Source organism: Melanotaenia boesemani, chromosome 1 (assembly GCF_017639745.1).
Source record: "Melanotaenia boesemani isolate fMelBoe1 chromosome 1, fMelBoe1.pri, whole genome shotgun sequence".
In the NCBI taxonomy this organism is placed as follows: domain Eukaryota; kingdom Metazoa; phylum Chordata; class Actinopteri; order Atheriniformes; family Melanotaeniidae; genus Melanotaenia; species Melanotaenia boesemani.
This window is the reverse complement of record NC_055682.1, coordinates 36995476-37020025: the sequence shown is the minus strand read 5'-3', so window position 1 is coordinate 37020025 and position 24550 is coordinate 36995476. Positions and strand designations below refer to the sequence as shown.

At 39.2% G+C, this 24550-nt stretch overlaps 1 protein-coding gene across 4 annotated transcripts; it reads right to left on the bottom strand.

Moving 5' to 3' along the window:
- Positions 1–3954: 3954 nt before the first annotated feature.
- adgrg1 (adhesion G protein-coupled receptor G1) lies at positions 3955–23641 on the bottom strand. 4 transcript variants are annotated; one of them, XM_041975523.1, is made up of 16 exons: positions 23257–23641; positions 21546–21685; positions 15683–15755; positions 12912–13177; positions 12167–12353; positions 11965–12004; positions 11659–11746; positions 10596–10718; positions 10258–10374; positions 8860–8902; positions 8660–8766; positions 8374–8489; positions 8024–8286; positions 7836–7935; positions 7382–7656; positions 3955–5817 (listed from the first exon to the last, which is right to left on the bottom strand). In XM_041975523.1, exons 2-16 carry the CDS (start codon positions 21615–21617, stop codon positions 5690–5692), a joined length of 1998 nt encoding a protein of 665 aa, XP_041831457.1. In that variant the 5' UTR covers positions 21618–21685; positions 23257–23641; the 3' UTR covers positions 3955–5689. The 4 variants fall into 4 exon arrangements, with proteins under 4 accessions (XP_041831457.1, XP_041831597.1, XP_041831677.1 ...); XM_041975663.1 differs by lacking the exon at positions 21546–21685 and adding an exon at positions 18954–19032; XM_041975743.1 differs by lacking the exon at positions 21546–21685.
- Between the last annotated feature and the right edge of the window lie 909 nt (positions 23642–24550).

Here is a 24550-nt window from a genome sequence, read left to right as displayed (position 1 = left end):
ATTATCTGGATGACATAAACTGTGTTTGAAGCAACATATGCTTCCATCCTGACAACCTCATTGTTTATTGCAGCAAGACAACGTCACAGCACATTCTGCATGAATCAATAGTAAGGGTCTGTGGTAAGAGTCTGGCTGGCCTGTCAGGAGTCCAAACCTTTCACCTTCTGGAAACATTTAGCACATTATTATATAAAAAACAACAAAAAAAAATGGGTCAGCTCAGTGACAGACATACAGCAAGCAGGAATGGGAACATTGTTCTGTCCATGAAGTTAAAAAATGGGTTTATTTAGATATCATTGTACTCTTTTCTAATTCATACTTTACACAGAATTTAAGATTTAATATAGTTTGTATAACAGTATGAGGGATTGTTTGTCTCTCTATTGGCCCTGTGATGGACTGACAACCTATCTGGGATGTATGACGTTGGGATAGACCCCAGCACCTCATGACCCTGCATGAAATGAGCAGGATGGATGGATGAGTTTGTAAAACAAGGAGACAATTAACAGCAGTTTATAGAAATTATTTCAGGAATGTTTTACATGTTTTAATGACTATACAAAAGATGCTCCCTGCTAAGATTTCCCTAAAACTTCATTTAAAGGAATGATTTTTATTAACATATCATGGCTGATTTGCTTGTCTATTATCATTTTCTCTCTAACATAATACACTTGAAACTGTGAGTGTGTGAAGAGCAGAAATATAATTAGAGCAGTCCTGTTAGAAGCATGGGATGGAGGATGACCCTGAGCAGTATGTGACATTACCATGTTAGAGTCGAGGATTGTGAAGTTCTGCAACACAAACACAGCAATGAGCTGCAAAGAATGCAATACATAAAGAGAGTCATGTGGTGGAAGGTGGTCCTCCCACTTCAGGACAGTCTAAAAGCAAAATTCAAACATTTCTTTAGTGAAATAAACAACATGACCAACACATATGTTATAAACTTAAATAATGATTTGAGAGTTCAGTCCAGTGTGTAACATTTAGAGCACATTGTTGAGGGAAATGCAATGTTACATTCATAACTATGTTTTCAGTGGTATGGAATCATGGGAAAATAAGAATCTATTAGTTTTGCTACAGTTAACCCTCCCGGCCCCTCTGGCACGTCACCATATGGCTTCAGAGTAGGTTAAGAAAAGACACCAAACTATTTGATTTAGCAGCTTAAATGTTTGGCTTTGTAAAACCCAGCCACTCTTTTAGTGGCAGTATGATCACCCCTGATGAAAGTGAGGTATCTAAGCATAGCATTTGCATGGAATGCATGTTCTTGTGTCATGCTATGCTTAGATACCTCAAAAGCTGTACGGAAGTCAAGGGTGCGATGGAGGGAAAGCTTGGGCCAAAGACCAAGATCCAACTTGGAGCATGGAATGTCCCAACCACATATAAGACCTCCACGACAGTGCAAGTCCTCAGTGAAATGAAACGATACCACCTGGACATCCTAGTGACATTCATTTGACACCAAGTTCCACAATATGGGTCTGTCATCCTCTACACAGGCTATGAGAACACTCATGGAGTAACCATTATTATCTCTAAGAAGAAAGCCAAAACCTTACTGGAATGAAAAGTAAAGAAGTGATCTGAGTGCACCTCAGCTCTAAGTTCTGCATCTTATAAGACTACACAGCAACAAATGAGGCTGTGGAGGAAGACAGAGATGACTGGTATGAACAACTCCAAGCAGAGCTGTTAGTTGCAGCTCTAGTTACCGGCTCACTAATTTAAGGCCTTTTTTAATCAGGAAAAGGAAAAATTTGGAATTATTCAATGACATGGAAAAATATGCAGAATCTCTTTTTAATTTGTTCTCAATTAAATCCCTTGAAAGGTTTAGATACGTAACTGACTCCATAGTAAAAAGAGAGTGTTTGCAGAGCTTAAGCTGCTGCACTTGGCTGATAACATGACCCCAAACTACAGGGCTGTCAGTGGAAACAGTGGAAGGATTGTGAAACTTTTTAAAGAAGATAATTCAGCTCAGACTGGCTAAACAAGACTATTACTCATCGACTAAGTCTAAAATATGGAGCACTAAATGGGAGGGGTGTAAAAGGAAACATACAGGCAAACAAAAGGAATACTTTATGGTGTCAGGACAGAAAAATTAAAGTAATATGCCTAAAAAGAGAAAAAGGCAAGTTAATCTAGTGATAAAAAACAAATGGACAGAAGCAGGAGATAAAGTTGTGACTGAACTATGAACATCCAGCTAAAAGAAATGAGGTATAAATACAGAAAAGCTGAATGTAAACCATCATTCACACCTAAACAAAGATACGGTGGGCTAAAGAGGAGCAGTCACAGATAAGAGAAAAGTTGAGCAACGTAAGTAGACGGCCTAATAAAACAAACAAAGAAGACTTTAAAAAATCCACAATCACTGATAATATGGTGTTGATGTTAAGGACCAGATGATGAGATAGTCGTCATCTCTACAGTAAATGCATGAGAGTACCATCAGTAGAAAAAGGTTTAGTGATAATGAGATCATCTTATCAGGATGAAACGTTTCTTCAGGAAATTCACATCAACTCAAACATTCAGCAGCCTGATTAAAGATTTATGATGGAAACTGAAAATGGTCCATGACAAGGCTTCATCCTACAAAGCTGATCTATCCACGGCTTTATGATAAAGTTGGAACCAGACTGACGAAGAACAGTGAAATCTTTACCTCGAAGAGCTGAAGTTGCAAAGTACAACTGGTTTTACAGCTTTATTTATTTTATTTATGGTATGGTAAATAGTAAATGGTTAGTGGTGGGACGTGGGGCAGCGTGGCTCAGCGGGTAGAGTGGACGTCCTGTAACCTGAGGGTTGCCGGTTCGATCCTCAGCCTTTTGAGTTCATATCGAAGTGTTCCTGACCAAAACACCGAACCCCGAATTGCTCCTGATGGGTCGTGGTTGAACGCCTTGTATGGCAGCTTCTGCCGTCAGTGTGTGTGTGTGTGAATGGCTGAATGTGATGTATGATGTAAAGTGCTTTGGTTATCATTCCATTTAACTTTATTTTGTTTTATACAGTCAGAATGTTCAGCTATTAGATAAAATAATTTTTTGCTATATGAATTTTTATTTATCTGACCAAACATCTAGAAACAGTGATTACACGTTATTATCAATAAAGATAATTCAACTGGTCGCGGTTTGAAATTTCTACCACTAGATGTCACTATATCTCAAAGAGCAGATCTCAAGTTCATTTTCACACAAGGACCATCAAGGCTATCATGTCAGAGTTAATACTCTGTTCTAGCAGTGCAAAAAGATGTAAACAAAACTTCCAATAATATAAGAAACCAAATCATATGAACCAAAGCAAATCTGAGGATTGTGGCTTCTCTTAATCCAACTCAGTCTATAAAGTGGTCATGTCATCTACTGGAAGTTAAACAATGGTACCTTCTTAGACATTCAAACTCATCTAAAGCACCACATGTTAAGTATGTTTTATTATTATCTTTGTTTATATGAAATGCTCATTTTAAACAATTGTTTTCATCTTACTTTACGTTCGGAAGGAAATGTTTAATCACTACTACCAACCTGTTTAATATGTTGCAGCAGCTTCATTTTAATGTATATGCAGCTGCTTTTGGCAGAGATACGTAATCTCCATGAGTTTTTTTTCTGTATTTCTCTGGTTGTTTTGAAGCTTTGACCTGGCTGGCACTGTAGATAAAAATCACTTCTGACTAATCAGTCCACTTCTTCCAAAACAGAAGTGATGTACAGATTGAGGATCATATTACATGTCACGTTGCAGCATGTTTTCAGAGGCCAACAAGCACCAAAGAGAACAATCATAAAACCTCTGGAGAGGAAGCCCAAAGACACAAGGGAGGGATAACTGAGCAGGAAAACAGTAAGCTATAAATGTGCTTACTGTGCAGTGCTGCACACACACTTAGATCAACACTACTGGCTTTTTAATCACTTTTTATTTTCCTTTTAACACAAAAAGTCAAATATACATCATTTGTGTGACATACTTTTGTTCAGTTTTCTTTTCTTTAAAAAAGTGCAAACATTTAAGTATCTAAAAACTCAATTCTGGGTCCATCTTGAGTTAAATTTACTTACAAAAATGAAGGATTTGCAATGTCTTTGATATGGGACCTCATTCTGTCAAACAAATGTATTTTAAACTACAACTTACCCAAATGCATTTAGGTTTATTAAAGATTAAAACCTGAGTACATGCTAAGGAAATACATGGCGTCACAAAACATTCAGTTTTCAGTTCACAATGCACAGAGTATAAAAAAATCTAAGCATATTCAGACAATAAGAACAACTCTGAACTCACTGGACAGCTAAAGTGCTACTTCAAATCATTTAAAAATCAGCTACAAAAAAAGGAAAGCGCCATAGAAAACAACAAAAAGTCAAACATTTCAAATAAAAAAGCTTATCTACGGTACAAAGAGCTTTTCAATAATAATAATAATAATAATAATAAATGCTTTTCTTTATACAGAATATAATAAAAATCACAGCACATTGACCTGCAGGTATAGAGATTTCTACGTTCAACTGTCTGGGATTAAAAGCTCAACTTTATCCCCAAACTGGGATTCAAATCCCAGATAAACTCTGTCCCTTTTAAACTAGAACCAGTCTAGGTATTGTGCAAATGCAGGCTCCAGGACTGCATCATGACTTCCTGAGTGATTGTGGTGTTTCAATACTACTGGCCTAGACAAGAAGAATAAACGGATTCTTTTCACTTCTACCACATAAAGGGGCAGATGCATAAAACTGTTGTTTCATCACGATGTTTGCATGAAGGTAGGAATGTGTACCAGAGTCTACACGTTTAAATCGATTTTCTAAAGCTGTCTGGTTTTCTTTTACAAATATCAACAAACATGGACAAACCAGATTCTAACTAAAGATGGCCACGAATCGTCACATTCTAATTATTAATTTACATATAAAATAATTTGACAAAAAGTAACAGTTAAGAAAAACCAGGATTTTTTCAAATTACGCCTCATCACACTGAGACATAAGCTCTGTAAAGTTGTCTGTTTTGACTTCTGTTCAATCTCTATCACCTATTCACATCAGGCTTAAATCCAAGAACACATGTACGTATTCTTCATTTTTTGTTGCGTAGTCACAGTTTATGCACCTGGCCTCTGATTCACTAACAGACTTCCAGCATAACTAAATTACCTGCATTTCCTCAACTCATCTGATCTAAAACAAAATGCATGTGAAGGAATGAACCATGCAGTAGTTTAAATAACATATCGTCATTTTTTACATAACAGCTACAACCCATAGACCCTCATTCCACCGTCATTTCTCAGCACTAACACTGAAGCCACTCGAAGCCCGTGGAGCAGGAAGTGGCCTTAGACTGGGTTTTTTGGGAAACTCGCTCTGTGTGCTTGTGCTGACCAAACCACTGTGGTGTTTCATGTTAGAGGTGATTAAGATGTGCAGGCTCCAGGGCCAGATTCCTCCCTGCCTTTAGCTGGGGCACACATCCATCACACCTGACTGCTGGATTCAGTCTGAACCAACAGTCACTCAGTGTTGGTCTGTGTTCTCTTTTACAACAATGTGGTCTGATGGTATTCTGTGTCTTTACATATAAAAGGCTGACGGCTGCAGCTTTGATTTGCTGCTGTATTTATTTAGTCCAGTTAACTCTTCTCCTGGCACTGCAGCATGTGTTGCCTTGTAGATCCAGAGCTGGTGCTGCCCAGAACAGAGCCATCGGCCTGCTTCCGCATCCAGTCCAGCATGCAGAACCTCAGCATCAGGAAGAAGCCTGAGGAGCAAACAAGAACCGAGATAAATTATTCTGCATCTCATCTCTTTTCACCAATTCAGTGACACATAAAAACAGTTCTCAAATACACTGCTCAGCCACAACATGATGACCAGTCAACTAAGACTGAGTTGGGGTTCTGGAGACATCAGGCTTGGCAGCTATGGGGGTGGAGTGCTTGCTTCCAAGAGATGCCACCAGATTTGCAGAGTTTGAAAAAACAAACACCTCAGACTCATTATCAGGGTCTCGTAGGTCTGGGTTTGCCATAGAGGGGATCTGACTGGTTGGCAAAATGTTTAGATAGGTGACAAGCGTCAAAGTAACATCTACATGACAGTGAGAATGCAGGTTTTCTCAGTAGAACATTGCGCAATAACAAGGTGAACCGGTTTATTCATGTCTGTCAGTGGTTTTATTGTTGTGGCTGAATAAAGTATAAAAACGTATGTCATGGTAATTCCTTTATCTCGAAGAATTCAGGGTTTGGTCTTGTGGTAAAAATGTGAACAGCACAATGAAGAAGCCTGCTTCAGTACAAGTTGTCACTGAGCCAGGATGTTTAGTGGAGGAGTCATGGTCCAGGCACCTCTTTTGTTTTTTGTTGTGGTTCATCATCTTGTCAGAGAACTGCATGGTCTGAGATTAGCATTGAAACTTTGAAAAGTTGTACATGCACATTCAAAGGTTTAGAGAAAGTCAAATTAAGTTCACCTGTCCAGGTTAAAGTGCTTTTAAAGGTCATACACTAATATTTCGTTAGCAGCATCCGCCGTGGAAAATGGAAACACCTGTATGATGTACACATGAAGCAGATTTGGATGTGTGTGATTTATGTGTATATTAGGATATTAATTTATAAATATATATTTTATTCATTCTAAATTAGGCTCTGCATTTTACCCATCTCTACAATACTTTTACTTTCCTGGGTCCTTTTAACTTGCTTTTACCCTCTGTGTTGTGTGTGTGTTTGGTGGGAAGGGGTGGAGGGTGGGCTTGCTGCTCTTGGGTTGGGGTTCTGGGGGATTTTACTCTGTAAAGCACCTTGAGTTGCTATTTTTATGTATGAAAGGTGCTACATAAATAAAGTCTGATTTGATGATTTGAGAGCAGATGGCTTTTTTGGCATCCGAGGAGCAGCTGGGGGGCAGCGGGGGCACACATATATGGTGGTTTATCTGCACTTTATGTCCATTAACCTTCAATGTCCCTTACAAATAAACAATATCTGACCTAATTCTGTTTGTTTGAGCTGTCAGGATGTGACAGGACAATGATTTATTAAAAGGAAGGCTATAAACAAGAAAGTCCTACTCACTATTTGTTTTTTATATTAAGTTATCTTTTACATTATTATAATCCAGTTTTATGAAGCCTTTGAAAATTGTTTTAAACACTGGGAATACATCAGATTTATGCTGAACCATTAAACTGACACAAGTCATCCAATTGAAATAGGGAGCTATCTTTCTAAACTATCAATAATCATATGAAAGGGTGAGTTAAAAAACAAGTGTGCTGCTGCTTGTGAGTCCAGAATAACTGTACACCACCAACAAACCTTGGAAGGAGTTAAAGATGCAGAAGAGGAACTGAATGAGGTCCGACAGCATTTCCACGTTCAGTAAGGCCAGACCCCAGGTTGTCCCAAAGAGGCAGCTGAGGCCCCAGATGCTGAGAAAAGCCACATGATGCTTCTTCCAATCATCCTTAATGCGGATCTTCAGGTAGACGAGGAAGAGCATCACAGTCCCTGACAACACCAGGACTGCCAGGGCTGTCATGTTAGTGAAATAGTGAGCTAGCAAGGCTTTGTCATTTTCTTTCATCCAGCACCTGTAGAAAACAAAAACAATCAAAGGTCCAAAATAATGTTTAAATGACGTCAGCGTTGTCTGAAAATGTTTCTGAACTACTATCAGAGTATTTATTAGTAGTAGTTGCTTCTACTTAGTAAGTCTCCCAAATATTAGTCCATGTTTCTCCATAGAAGCATCTGAGAAAGTAAAGCTTACATCATATAAGGATTGTTGACGTCATCACTCGGTACCACCATCCTTAGTCCATAAATGTCCCCCACTGCCACCAGGATGATGACAGGGATAACAGGGAGAACTGGAGGAAAATATTCAAGGGTCATACGTGTTGATCATTTTCATGTACTACAAGGAACACTTTCAGAAATATCGCTCCACACACTCACTGAAGCCAATGAGGTTCCATACGTAGGGCTTTGGTGAGAGGTTGAAGACCATGTAGACCAACCAGAAGGTGTGAAACACCTCTATGCCCATCCAGGTGAAGGTGCTGAGGAGGGTGTAGTGGAGGATCGGTCCGATCCAGGTGCAAACACTCTCCCCTCCCACGTTGGCCAGAACCCCGGTAAAGAAAAAGAGCAGACTGAGGAAGGCCAGGGACACGGCTAAGCCCATGTGGATGTGGCTGGACTGGTCCTTCGATCGTCTCCTGAGAGTCAAATAGAGTAAAAATTAGCTTACTTCTATTTTTTTTGTTTTTTTAGGAGTAAATAAAACCTTTAAATAGATGACTCACCTCTTCCTGCAGAGTAGCACAATGAGAGCGATGCAGCTGATGAAGGATACAGCGCAGCCTAAAGATGTAATGGCAGTGAGAGCCAGCAGGTGGCGCACTGGTTGAGCCTTCAGTTCCTACAGAAGACGAGGTGCAATGAGCAGAGCAACAGCGTCTGTCTGTCTGTTTCCCCATTACTACGCATTTCATGTGTTTTCTTGGTTTGACTATATGTAAATTTCTGCGTTCTCTCTGTTGTTTTTCTTCTTGCGTTGAAATGCAGCTGTGTGTCTGCTGTGAGCCTCACCACCAGCACAGTGAAGTATGTCAGATGGTTGCATTGACACTCGGTCTGTTTCGCTCCTCTCTTATGTGTCTCACATCCGTCCACTAACCAATTCACAAGCAACGAATCTGCACAGAGAAAAAAAGTTTATTAACACGCTGTACTGTAAATAAAATCAGTCATACAGAAAAGAGTTGATATTTCTTCAGAAGATGTCCGACCTTTCGCAGTGTCCCACGAAACACATTTCCTTGACCGTTTTATCTGAAATGGAGAGAAGAATTTATTCACTTTAGCAAAACTTTACATATTCTGATTTAGTTGTGACCAAAATTGCTGTATCTGCAAACTGGAACCTAAATGGAAGATCTAGGTTGCTGTCTGTGACCACAATGCAAGAGACGCCACCGAATCAGCGTAAAAGGTGGTTTTATGTGCTGCTGTTTGCACTGCAGAGAACAGGCAGCAGGCTGTCTGAACCAGAGCAGGTTTACTAAGACAAGAGGTTGGAAAGGAAACCTTTAGGTGGTTTCTGTGTGTTCTCAGACTCACTGAGGTACACAAGCAGACATCGCAGAACTGAACACGACCATCTTGTTTTTCCAAACCAGCTGCAGTGAAAAAGTCTTACAATCGTATATCCAGCCAAGAAGTCCTTTTGTGTTATCCCAGGAAATTATTATTATTATGATTTGTTAGGAGTATATGTCTACTATTTTTTTACCTTGTTACTAAATCCTAAAATATTAAAATCATATTGCAGCTGTTTTTAGCTGTAAAACCTTGATAAAAAAAACTCCCAGTACCAGTTCACATTCTGTGCAAAAATGAGCTTTCTTAATATAAAGTAAAACCACATGAGAGGGTTCAGATTATAATCAAAGGAAAAAAATCTGTTAGTTCAGAAAGATAATTACACTTTTTAGACCTTAGACAAGTGAGAAACAAGTAATGATTTGTCTGAATTCCAGAATTATTGGTGCAGCATTGGACACGGTAAAGTAAGAGGGGGCAGTGGCTCAGGCGATACAGCGGGTTGTCCAGTTACTGGAAGGTTACTGGTTTGACTCCCGCTTCATTCTGGTCAATCTGTCCTAGAAAGACACTTTTCCCACTTTGCCTCCATTCTGCAGGAAACACTTCCATCAGTCTGCCTCAGGAGCTGTTCACATGTACCTTACCTCCAATATGTGAAAGGAATAAATAATTATCTTAATTTTAAGGGGAAAAAAACGCTTGTTGAACTCAGAAGAATCTTCTTTAGTTCTTCTTCGTTTAGAAAGAAACGAAACAGAAAGCAGCATCGACAGGCTAGTTTTTTTTTAAACTTAAGATTTGAAATGCGTGTTTCACTACTTCTTTTAAGATATTTCTCTCATTGTCCAAAACAGACCAGGTGCAATTTTCTTAATGATCTGAATCTTATTGTTTTCCCCTAATATTAAGCTCATTTTATTAAGTGCACATTACAATAAAAGAAGTTTTTTTTTTTGCATAAACTAATGAACCAAATGAACTAAATTCACAGTGAATGCTTGTTTAAATTTCACCATATTCAACAAGCCCATTTTCACGTTTTATTGATTTGATTAAAGACAAGAAAAAGTAAACAAACTCACAGGCATGTCATCGTGATTAAAGATGATCCTTATTGGCTCTGATAGATTTGCGATGACTTCATTCTCTACCGTAATTTCCACCACATCATTAATAGGTTTGGCCTTCTTGTAACCATCCTGAAACACACACACACACTCATGTTTTATCTTTGCCTCGTGAAATACAGTCTGTGTGTTTACACACTAAGGAACAAAAGTACCTCAGACGTGAGGCGTTCCTGTGTGTACAAAAAGTTTAATGTTCTCAACTCAGCACTTAGAAAACAAGGTAGGAGTCATGAGGTCACCAAACATCTCATATCCTTTGCTTGTGCTGACAAGGAGCAAACATGGCTCACCTGGAACAGCGAGTTCTCCTTGAAGAAGGTGATGACCACTTTGCTTGTATTTGGCAGAGCTTCTTTCAAAGCAGTAGGAAGGCGGACGGTGGCCGCAGGCTCTGAGGATGAACCTGGAGTGGCCTGGAATGTGGAGCATATCCCACAGAAAGGCCCAGTTAGAGGTGGCACACCATGGTTTAAAGTTAATACATCAACAACGAGGCTTAAATCTGCCAAATGAGGTTTTAATTATCACAATATAAAACGTGCTTTTATAGACTTTGAGACCAAACTGGTACCGCCCTGCAGCTGTGTTTGTCAGGCTGCATCCCAGCTCCACCTTGTACGCAGCTGTAATGAATACATAAGTTTGCAGATTGCAGGGCGGTTTTATTTTAAGGTAATTTAGTATTTAAAAAAAGAAGGATAAACTTACTATATCTATCCTCTACTTGTGAGTAAAATGCAGCTTCTTTTTCTTTTTCATGTGGTTACCTCTCATTTATTTTCCCAGCTAAATCACCAGACCTCTGCGTGAATGAATACTTAGAGGCTCGTTTGAAACCTGCTACTAAGGAAGTGCCCGCATAAAAAGGGATGCGCATTTTAACAAATGAAGAAGCTAAACCGTAATGAAGGCCGTAAGGAGAAACTATTATTTGTTTCAGAATGAGTGCAAGGAGGATTTTCATGAGAAATGCAGCTCAAACCAAAAAAAAAAGATAAGAACACAATGAGTTCAATTTTGGCTTGTTCAGAGATGTGGCTGATGAGATCACTCACTGTAACTCAAACTTGTGAGACCCATCCTGTTCTTCCTGTCTAGTTTGTGTGTCTTATATATCATCCTTTCTGTTCATTAGCTTTTTAAATACTTTACACAATGTTTTCATACTGATCAGTTGCAATGATCACAGACTATGTGGTTTATTAAGAGTTAAAACTGTAACGATGGGAAATATGGCTCTTTTAAATGCTAAATAAATGAAATATAAAATAAATCAATTATATAAATAAAAAGGATAAAGCAAAATAAATAAAATGAAATCAAATTTAAAAGTGGTTTGTGTTGTTTTCTTACTGATGATGTGATGTTTTTGCTTGTTACGTCCTTCAATCCAAACTCCAATCTGTGAGAGCAGGGAGGGCTCATCACACTCGCTTCATTGCTGCACACAGACATAAACAACCATGATAATCAGTAGAAGAAACAACAACAAACAACAACAAAAAAGCTTAGCTTCCTGTTTGTGATCAGAGGGTGAGAACTAGATTTCACATTGCTCTCCTTAACAATCACGATGAGGAAGGATGTTGAAAACACATCCAGATGTTTTTACAGCAGTAAGTGGCTCGAGGCGTTTGAGAGCAAGGGAGTAAGAATTACCTGATGAAGTACTTCTTGTTTGCCTGTTTACACAATTTATCTGCAGAAAAAAAAGAGTGAAGACTGTTAAAATTAAATCGAAGCCCCATGTGTATCTTATTTAAATGTTAAGGTTGGCTTAGACTGAATGAGAGGAAACTATAACCAACAGAGAAAATCCACTATATTTTATCTACAGGTGTTGTACAGGAAACTTCCTTACCGTAGTCGGTAGACTGGCCTGTGAAGTTGTAGGCTGTCAGAGTTTTATCTGTGACCGTGTCGTTTTTTATCTTTCCGTTGACGATGCCGTACTTTGCTTCATCTGCGTTGGGGCCGTTACTCAGATCAGTGCAGCAGGAATCCTTCGGGCTCGCTGGCCAGCACAGAGTGAGGTTCTTACCCCCTACCTGAACAAAAGCATTTAAAAAACACTGCTTGTTTGTTCTCCAACAATAAAGCACACACATGCATTTTAGAAGGGTAAATGTATTTATATAGCGCTTTACATAGAATGATACACAAAGCGCTTTACATCATGCATCACATTCACACACACATTCACGCACTGATGGCGGAAGCTGCCATGCAAGACGCTCAAACACGACCCATCAGGAGCAATTAGGGGTTCGGTGTCTTGCCCAAGGACACCTCGACATGAACTCGACTTGGCCAAGGATCGAACCGGCAACCCTCAGGTTACAAGGCGACTGTGCTACCTTGCTGAGCCATGCCGCCCCATAACACATTGCTGCTTCATTGTTAGATCTGATGCTTATCAGTTACCTTGAAAAACTACTAGTGGTTTAGTTTTCACACCTTCTCACATTCAGCCAAATTTGAAAAGAAAGATGAACACACTAGTGTTCCCTTTAACTTTAATTATACTGAGCGCGACCTCATGTGACAAATGGCAAAAACTTGGATTATTTTAACATTTAGATAAATGACCTGACATCTGGATTTACCTCCAGCTTTAACTGGTCCAGCAGCGGCTCCCAGTACAGACAGAAGTCGCTGTCCAGCTCTGCATTAAGTCCAAAGCTGTTGAGAGGAATCACGTCAGACCTCGAGCACCGGGCTGTGATCTTCCCGCTGATGGATAGCGAGCTCCGATTGGCTGAAACGATGATCCCGCTACAGCCGGTGGAGAGGCTGATGTTCAGGCTCAGGGGGTTCTGACCGTGACGCCAGGTGCCACAGAAGTTCAAGTACAAGTCGTTTTCACCTGAAACTAAAACAAACAAACAAAAAAAAAAGATCAATCAGATTTATTAAACAGTGTTTAAAATTAACTTTATATCTGTGATGGATATGAAAAAATCTCCCATAAAGTGAGTTAATTCTTCCACAGATCAACAGAGGTGCACATTAAATCTGAACGTGGGCGTGCTCAAGCCTCATTGATAGTTTAATGGTCGATGACACCCGACACATCGGTGGTAAAAATTCATTCCCAGTGGGAGCAGAGAGAAATCCTCTTATATTTTATTGGTGGCTGTATAAGAGGCAGTCGTGGCTGCTCTGCTACATCTAACTGTGATGTTTTTTTTTTTTTTTTTATGAAGTTGTTTTTTGTTTGTTTGTTTCCATGAGGACACAGTTGGGATAAGTGAATAGCTATTAACACAGAAGTTAAAAAAGTAAATGTTTCTTATAAAGTTGGATTCATGTCTAAACATTTAGTTGTCATAATGATTAGCATGTGCAACAAGGATGCCTGCATCTTATTTCAGAATGTGGCTTTATGCAATACTTTGTTCTGATTTAAACGTTTAAATGACAAGTACAAGTCAGTAATAAAATAAGGTATGCAGATTAATCTTTGAGTTATAGATGGGTAATGACTTTCAAATTGTCATTTAATGAATCTAATAGTTTATGCAACTACAGTCTCGATATGCGACCGTCTTGTTCTAACCAGAACCTGGTAGTAATGCATTACTTCCACCACAAGGTGGCATCAATTTCTGTCCATCTGTTGTTTATAGCCACTTCTTCCACTACAGGGTCCAGTTGCCGATCCATCACAGGTCAACACAGAGACACACAACCACTCACACTGATTATCTTGACCTTTTTGGACTGTTGTGAGAAGACGCTGGAGTAGAAAAAAACATGCCAATACACAGATATAAACACACCAGCAAAGGTTGGACCAAGGAACCTCCTCGCTGTGAGGTAATGGTACTAACCACTACACCACCATGAAGCACTTGTGTCATTTTACCAAGCTGTTTATCAACAGTTAAGAAAAAACAACTGAAAGCCACTTCACTGTTGTTGGGTGAGGTCCAGGTGTGCAGTACTATGAGATTCAGTGAAGTATAGGAAACATCCAAAGACGAAGACAACTGGCAAAAAAACTCTGTGAAACCCTTTCAATAAACAAACATGAGCTCTAGTAAATCTAGAATACCATAAGTCTACAGTTATTATGAACATTTATCGCATTTGTCATTTGAGAGCGAAGCATCCAACAGAAGGCCCATCTACAAATCAGCAGCCATGGCGGCTTCGTCTGAGACAAAGTTTAACGTTAGCTGTGAAGAGCAAAGAGTGGAACTCATTTTAAAGAAGCTAACTCCAGCCATGCTTCTCATTAGTTCTGTTAAGTGAAGGTTTGTGAAGTTTGATGGGATTAGCTAAGCCTGAGTTTACAGTCCCATCAAGAAAAAAAATAACACAAGATTACAGAAACTGTCTGATGATGATGCAGATGAGCTAAACACTGAGTCAGAATATTAAAAAGCCACAAACAGAGCTTACAACAGTGTTGCAACAGTCACATGTCATTACGCACTCAGCTGGACAATCCACAGGACTGTCCTCCAGACCAAAGTCATGACAGCGTGGCATACTGCTGAGAAGTTCACAAATGTGCAACTAAAAAACTGGGGACTCAATGGAAAAGTGACAGCTTTTGCAAGGTTTACATGGAGCCCTTGTAATTCGATCAAACGTCCAGTCAGAATAAAAATGCATCATGTGAACGTGCCAGCTGATCAGATCGGCCTAGATTGGAAAGAATTTTAAATCTGATCAAGAGGGATGTTTAAACCTTTTTACGATCGGATCAGCAGGAAAAAATAAGCATGTACAGACTGATTGTGAGGTAAGCACATGAGGGTAACGTGGCGTAACAGGTTTCAGGGAAGACTTGATGACGGCAGCAAACCAGAACGGGACTGTGGTGGACACGTTTTATTAGAAACTGAAAGACTTTGGGATTATTGACCATTTCAACAATCTAAAGGTTAAAAATAAAAAAGAAAACACTTCTTCCAAACCAGTAGGTACTGCGCATGTCAAAAGCGTTAGGATCATATTAAATCTGTAAATCATGTAAATACATCTGATCGAATCACTAACTAGTGTCCATATAAACATGTCTGCTGGATTCTCCAGTGAGATTGATTTCAGTTGGATAGATGAAATATTTGTACATGTAAATGTAGCTAATGTTAGCAACATGTTGTTAGCCTACACCACACACCTGATGGGGGTGGGTGGATATGTGTTCTTTTGATTTTTCCTAACCTTGTTTTGTTTGTACAGTTCAGTCCAGTCCCAAACAGACTGATCTGTTCTCTGTGGCTCTGCCTGCAGTGACTTTAAAAACCTGACCTAACCTGACAACATGAGAACGGCAACAAATGAAAAAGTAAACATTCCTAAAGAAAATATTACTAATTAAATCAAAACACTGGGTATTAGAAATGTGGACAGAAAATCCTACCTGTGGAGAGGAGGATGATGATGAAGAGCGCAGTCTTCAGAGGGTCTGTCGCTTTAGCCTCCATTAGTAACAACTGCAACAGAGACACACAGAAAATGAAATGTAGCTGCAAAAGAGGAACAGGTCTATCATTTATCTCTGCATTTGCAAGGAGATAAGCCACTCCTCAAAGAAAAAAAGGACTAAATGAAACAGTCCAGTGTTCATTTGCATCCAGCTAACAACTCTAAAAGGTTCAATTTAAACAAAAGCCCAGTCTATCTATCAGCCTGTCTCTATGTGCAGACACATATCCTGAATAAAACAAAAAGTCAGCACAGGTCTGACATAATACAACATTTTTTTAATGATACTATTCTTATCCAGTCGCCTGGTTTGTTATCTGTGTACTCTTATCACTGAATACAAATGAGTTCAGACTCAAAATACACACAAGGACCCTTATGTGTTCTTATCAATGGAAACAGCCTTCCCCTTAAACTGCCAAGCACACACATCCAGCAACAGCTCACTCTGCCCAACAAGCTGATTTTTCTCACACCAACACAGCCCATGCAGATGATTTCAGTCAAATGTGGAATTAGCAGAATTAAAAGCAAAACTCAAAAAAACAAAAAAAAAAAACAAAAGAAAAACCACAACTTCACTTTTTAAAAAAGTACCAGTTTGAGTCATTTTATAATCACGTGTCTTATAAAACAGACGGCTACATTAACCACACATATGCACAGACATTTATTTGCAACCTTCAGTTTTAAGTCGTGACGTCAACCCAGACAGATTTCCCAACATAGACGTGAAAGGTTTCCCATGCTGCCCATGTGACAGTACCAGCTCAGTAACTCACCCACCTTTACACCTTTAGGCTTTGAAAATAAAAGTGTGTGTGGTGTTACTGTAAAATATATGTGACTGTAAGAGCTGGTGTGTGTCTCAGAGGAAGCAGAACGGTTAGAGTTATCCTCAGCATCAGAAGACAGGCAGGAACTGGCTGAACCACAGACAATGTAAAAAGACAGAGACAGAAAAGAGAGAAAAAAAAGCAAGATGTAGACAAGGAAAACTACCCAAACTGTATGTTTGTATATATTAAACAAATTTCTGTGAATGATACAACTATGAATTCTTCCTGAGATAAATGCCTCAGGCCTGCATTACAGGTAACTACTTAAACACTGTGTACATGTCTTTTTATGTACCTTTAAGGGAGGGGTGTCCAGTTCTAGTCCTCGAGAGCCACAGTCCTGCAGGTTTTAGATGTATCTCTGTTCCAGCATACCTAATTCAAATTAAATGTCTCTCCTAAACAGCTTGTTATTAGGTGCTGCCCAAGCACATTGACCCATTAATCTGAGACACTGCAGCAGGAAACATGTGTTCATCTAAAACCTGCAGGACCGTGGCCCTGGAGAACTGACTGGACACTCCTGCTTTATGGCGTTCGTTATCCCAAACGGTGCTCTAGCACCTGTCAAACAAAGCAGATCTATTTGATTTATTGTTCTTATTCAAGCCTTTTACATTGAACCCAGTGCTGAACTAACTAACCCTAATACATGACTACAAATACTATTTATTTGTATTTATGTGCAATGGGAACCTGAACATTTGGAAATTTAACTATGTAAAGGAGTCTCCAGGTCTTATAAGAGCTGGTTTGAAGTCTTAACCCGTTTTCAGTCTTTACTTTCTGTAGTAAGTATTAGGGATGGACCGATATGAAAATTTTGGCCAATACCCATATCCGATATTAATATTGTTGTTATGGCCGATAGCCGATATTTACCGATGTCGATATATCTATATTTTGTTTTAAAAGGTTTAAGATTACCAAATTCTGTACAAAGAGAAAATAAGGCAAACATTAGGGGTGTTAGCTTCCCACCATTGTTTGTGAGGTTCTGGATGGCAATTTTTTGGATGACATATCAAATTCGTGGTACTGAATGAGTTGACATGGCATCCTCCTCGCATTACTTCGACTTTGCAGACATTGCATACCGCTTTTCGAGTACCTTCTTTTTACACTGTGAAAAATTACCACACAGCTGAAATTGCTTCTTGCTTCAGTTACATCCCACAATGTAGTGCTGCATCGCTGTCACCTGACCAAACATGGCTGCATGGCCAAACCTTCCGACACACACACACAATCAGCAATTATGCAAAAATAAATATCGGCCCAGTTTGGCTTATCGGACCGATACAGATATGTCAAAAAATGACTAACATCAGTCGATACCGATATTATTCTATTCTATTCTATTCTATTCTACAGTCATTTAGCAGACGCTTTTATCCAAAGCGACTTACATTTGAGAGGAAGAACAACACAAGCATGAATTCAAACAAGATGGGACGTCATAATTAAGTGATAGTCAGACCGCTTTTGAGTCCAGTTGGACCCAGGTGCTGTCATGTAGTGCTAGTGCAGTGCATATAATTTTTTTTTTTTTTTTTTTTTAGTCATTTTATTTAAATACAGGATCACGATTTCATCACACAATATCAACTTGGTCATAAGTGCATATTAATGCCGATATTTGGTGCATCCCTAGTAAGTATGAAGCAGAATAACTTAAACTGTTGCTCAACATTCATATTTTGTTTCACTTTGACAAAAGTCTGTGTACATGTGAACCAAAGAAGTGGACAAACTCGCAGGTGCATGGCTGATTGTATTACTTTGGAGGATGAACTCCAGTAAACTACACCACATCATTCGGTCTTACACTGAATGGGACTGAACATAACTTCCCAGGCTACTTCTCACTTCGGTTAAATGCACCAAATTAGTGAAACAGCAACCTCTAGACTGTGCAATATATACTTTGTGGTTTTGTCATTTCCCCTTTTCATCATTCAAGAGACATCCAATGTTTATGGGTAAAAGGAGCTACAGCGAGACTTTATCTGGTTCATTACCGAGAAACCAGTCACAAAAATACAAAAACACGTCTTTCAGGTGAAGCACAGTAGTTGTTCAGAGTAATAAGCTGCTTTACTTTCCATGTTATATGCTTCTGTTTTCTATATGATGCCACAGCGACATCTATGTATACTACCTAGCAAGAAAGGCCCATGATCGCGACCTCATGATCATCATGAAAATATATCTTACAACTTATCAGGCAGGACAGTGTTTTCCTTTGAGTCATTACAAACATGCAACAGCCCCGAACTGTCTCAAGCCCGGTATAATTCATATAAATCATCAGCGTGCAGTCGAGCAGCCCTGTGGTGGTAGTAGTAATAAAATAAAACTACCTACAACAATTGGTTGTGCAGAAACCATCTGTGGTTCTACTTCGGCCAAAATTTCCCCACAAACAAACCAGGCTCAGAGGAATCTGTGCAAAGACAATACAGGTATATAAGTAGACCTTTTTTAAAAATATTTTCTTCTCTGGAAACATAAATGACATTTAATTGATAGAATGAATCGCAAGTTATGACTAGAAACGGAAGCAGAAATAATCTAGCTACATAGTGATCTGAGCTACCATAAAAGAATAATAAATTTATTTCAACTGTCTCAACTTCATCTCCTCCAAAGAAAATTTGCAATGATAAAAAACTGATGTATAATATGATCCTTTAACCAAAAAAGTCACTAATAAAATTAAGTTTCATGACAAAATTAAAACATTGTGAAAGTTGTCAGAGTTTGGACCAGACCAGTGTGTTTTTAGTGATGAGATGACATGAAACTCAGTGGAGATGAATTCTCACGATGCATCACTGTTGCTGTACGCCAGCTGTTGTTCAATGCTCACAACACTTCTTAGACTGACACAGTATCTGCAAGGCTGACTTCCACCTGCAGACACTATACACCCACAGACAAGTGTGAACACAGTGGAACATTTAGGTTCACAGAAACATTCACAGGATAGGCCAAAAGGATGACACAAAACCCCTTTCTGTACATGCATGCATGCATTTACAATAATGGCTGGCCTGTGTGTAAAAGCTTTGATAACAGTACGATGTGTGTATTTTCCACACCACAGCGTTTTGACTTACTGAATTAGCAAGACATGTAAACGAACCCTTTTTCTACTCCTGCACACTTTGTTGTCCCCTCCCTGCAACCCGGCATCAATTCAGCAAAAGAATTTCCCCTTTTCTTTCACTTCCCTGCTCTTGTGAGAACAAACGGCATTGAATAAAGACTGGCATGAAGTGGATGTGTGTGTGAGGCACTCAGCCCTAACAATGTTCACTCACTGTAAACTCAAAGATTTCTCGGGTCCAAATATGTTCATCCAGAAACTTCATCTTTAGCTCATTGCTCGCTCACCGTCACACATCAAGGCATTAGAGGCCTTCTATGTGTTTGTGTGAATTCATGCGTATCTGTCCTCTACCCACAGGCAAATGGGACGGACACCCCAAACCCCTCTTATCATGGGCTGATGCTTTGTGTTTTTTTTTTGTAAATTTTCCCCTCTTGAGTCATCACAGGAATGTCTGACTCACTGTTATCGTCAGTCATCTAAGCATGGTGCGATGGAAGGTAAAATAATGCAAAAGACAGAAAGTGAGTCCTGGTGACAGACAGAGTGGGTGACAGATAAGTCCTCTTAGCAACGCTGGAGATATTGAAAAGTTTGCAGAAGTCAATCACTTCTATCTTTATCTCTAAGGGTGGCAACGTTACTTTAATAAAATCCCTCCACAGCTTTTTCTCTTTCTGTTATCGGCTTTTATTGTGCTATATCTATTGATACATTCATTTTACATCATTTTAGACTGAGAAATAATGTCTGGATGTTGACTGGGATTATAATTGTTGAGCTCCAACATGTAGTTTTACATGAAGAAGAAAGAAAAAAACATGGGGGAATAAAAATATATATATTTATATAATAAATATAAATTTGTTTGGAGTTTTAAAGAATAACTGTCACAACTTTCCCAAACACGTCAGTCACGGTTACATGATGTTTTCTAATTCTTAATTATTTACTCAGAATTAAAGTATTCTCGTTCTAATTGGGCAGGAAGGCAAATGTGACATATTTACATCTACCAGAAATAAAATCAAACTCCGGTTTCTGCTTCTTTTTGTTTCATCTTCAACATGGAAGACCACATAATACGAACCATATTTTCTTTGATTTTAGTTTTGAGGCAACAGCTGGACATTAGCAAACTGCTTCATTTTGCTCAGCTGAGGGAACAAGCATGCACCAAACAACTGGAACTCATTTAAATCAAAATGATCATTTAGAAAACAATACAACATATACGTCTAAGAAAAGTCACATCAGTTGTCATGCAAATTAACCGGATGTTTTGGCATTTGAGCCACTTTTCAACGACAAACAGTGCATGACTAGTTAGTCGTGGGATGGTTGTGCAAGTTTAGTAGTTACAGCGGCATCATCCCACAGAAAAACAACTTTCTGTAAATCTTGCTGTGGTTACAAATTCACCTGCATGGGTTACAGCTGTGCAGTCAGTTGAACCTGCAGCTTTGGCCCTGCAGGGAGTCGGATAGAAGACAGGTGTCATGGAGACGCTCTTCGACACAAAGCAGTGTCTAAAAACTTACTTAACGTATGTCCTTTTTCAAAAACATTTTCTAAATTATCTTAGTTGTTAACAATGATCAGAAAGCTCACTCAGTTTGTTTAAAGACACTGAGGGTAAAATATAGTAAGTTCATTTTAAATACAGTACCTTTAAATTACCACTTCCTGCTCCTCTCAGCAACCTGTCACCACTTTTCATGTCAGTCTCTTTTTAAGGTTTAAAGTTTCTCTGGCAAGTAACCGTACCTCACACATCACACTTTACTGACTCTCCGACTTAACTCCAAAGATGTATTGATTAACTTGACATTAACAAGACTTACAGTGGGCGGATTGTGATTAGATCTTTGCCTTGCAGCAGTTTTCAGGCCACGTTTCCAACCACTCCTCCGCATGCAGCAAGAATGTGCCGGGAAGAGTAATCCGAGGAACAAAAGACGCTCTTTGTTGTCGAGCTTTGGAGCTGCAGTGACAGCGAGCATGAATAAGGGTCAGAGATCACCGGCTGATTCAGGGGCTGTTTGAAAAGCACACAAACACGAACTAAAATATACGCACACATTAACAGCCGTCACTCCTCTGCACGATGTGGCCAAAACTGAAGGTGATTTGCAGGTTCAAGCTCGATTTGTAAATTCTTATTGTCAATTTTAACCTCTTTGTTTTGGTTGAAAATATCAGCATTTTCAGTCAGTGGATTTAATCAAACCCGCAGAATGATGAGCAATAAAATACAACAAAGTCACATAGGTGGAAACTGACAAGAAATACTCCCTTCTCACACTTTCTCACACTGGCTGCCTTCAGTCTGTCTGGGTTATGGATTCTGGCTGAGCCAGAGCTAGAAGACTGTACAGAGCTACAGTACTGAGGAGAGGTTTAGGGGTTTTCCTTTGTCAGAATACATAAAGCAGACAACACGATGCGACTGCTGTCCTCTTGTTGATTAAAGTAATTGATTAAATCACAATATCAGGACTTGAGTGTGTGAACCTGACACACCTGACCTGGATGAGAAGCTGCTGAGAAAGTTTCTAAAAATGAGACTTCCCCCAACAAACTGAAAGTTCTCACAATTATTGTTTTCATGTCCCAACACGCAGCGATGATAACACGCAGCAGGAATGGGAATGAAAGTCTTCTGCACATAAATGGAAACAGTGGAAAGCTTGAGGTAAAATGGCTGGCGTGGAATGCTCCCTGTGGGTTACATTTGTGTTGCATTCTTTGCAGCAGCACCATAGTGATGCAGCGCGCACGATCATGCACTCCTCTATGTGTATCTTGATGTCTCTGCTGAGGAAATTGGAGGAGCAGGTGGAATGCTGCAGATTTGTCCTTCGAGGTTACAAATGAATCAATAAAACAGCACAGACACACTGACACGTGCACAAAACACATTATCAGGTTTAACCCCCCCAAGTGTGTCCTTAGGTTGTAGGTCACAAGGTTTAGTTTGCCATCAAGGGCTTTCTGTTCCTCGTTATTAAACGAAATGAAGACAGCACAAAAGAGAAGGGTTTTCTGCGATAAGTCAGTCCTGCGCTGCAATATTTGCATTTCAAAAGATGGGGCTTTTAGAAGTACATTAACGGGTTTCCCATTTATTGAGTTTCAGTTTCAAGTGTCTTTTTCTCATGTGCCACTCGTTTAAACTGGGGCGATGCCAGTGCAGGCTCACTTTTTCACACTTTTTTTTGTTTTGTTTTTTTTTCTGTGAGTGAAGTCTTTTGATTCTGCACCCAGGCAGAGCAAAGAAACCACATATTACAGCTGTACAGAGAACATATTTAAAAAAGTCAAGTTCCTGCCTTTCATTTGCGCCTCAGTGTTGCAGTGACCAGTCCCTCGAGATCGTTAAGGAAACTGAATTAAAAAGTTGTCTAATATTTATTCCACACATATCACAATTTCAGCAACTGAGCAGATTAAAAGCATCACACTCTCAAAACACATATAAATAAAGCCTTTTTGAACAGTCTAGCTTGATAATAATATAGAATTGGTGCTCATTTCTACGGTTCGTTGACTCACCTTGAGTAGTTCTTCTGTCTTTGCGCTCCGGGTCTTTGCGCTTCACCTGATGTCTGCGCAATTTTCGGATGCTCAAAGTCTGCGGTTTAAACTTCCACTTACAGTTTCACACCAAATGTTCCCAGAAAGGAATACTGGAAACACGCCCCTGCTTGAGAAACCGCGGCGACACCTTGGAACAGAAACTTAAATTAAATTAGTCACGTAAAAGCAACTCGGGTTGACCAGAGGAAAGAAAAATATATTTCTATTATTTTTAATTGGCTATCCCATGTCCAAACGATGAGGAAATTTAAAATATTTTGGACTAGAGAGTCCAAAGTCTTAAACCGCTGTTAGCAAGCACCCACCACGTCGCGCGGACCACTGCGGTCACGAGCTGGAGAAACAGTACGCAGCGGTGCCAAAAACGTCAAGACACTTTAAAACAGACCTGTTTCCTCCAACATTTCACAATACAACACTATCCGCTGCTGAGATGTTAGGAAATAAACTCAATTTATGGTGTTTGTTCAGAACTTTACTACTAATCTATTCACAAGCTATGAAAATGGTCTTATTTAGCCTCTTTATCCCAGTAATACACTTTATGTTGCATGGCGATTGAAGGGAAGCTGTTCACTAAGGTGAGGGAAGGTTTGGCTCGATTCAAAGATTCAGCATTTCTGGCTTGGCCCACGTAAAAATAGCTGACTTTTTAAGACTCACAACATTTTCTCATTTTTCATCAAAACTTCTATTTTATCCTAATTTAGCAGTTATGAATATTTTGTGTGTGCGTAAGCTATTTTTTCGGTGTTTGTATAAAAGCCTTATTCTTATTTTTTGTTATTGTTTTTGTTATAAAAATGCACAGTGCTATTTAAGCTATTTAAACATTAAATAAACAAATGAAAACAGTCTCTAATATCATTTATATGCTTCTTTTTCAGTTTTTGCTAATGTCTTCACTCCCCCTTTCCGTCTTTTATTTAATGGTATTATCCTAGTCTATCCTTGCATGTAATTGGTCACATGGATTTCTTCTTCTTTCTGTATAATTTCTGAGCAGACCTGAGCAAAAACTGTCATTTTTGCTTACTAAAAAGTTACGTTTCCATTTCAGTTTGTGGGCAGCAAATGTGCGCTCTTATTTTGAAGCAGAATCCTTTCCGGTTTCATTGATCTTTGTCTCTTCATGCTGTCAGTGCAGCCAGGTGTAAAAAAGGAAGCTGGATGGGAGCGTGGTTGGATCTAGGAGCAGAAAGGGGAGCTGAGGAGGGGGGAAGTGAGAGTCATTTTACTTTTTAAAGCT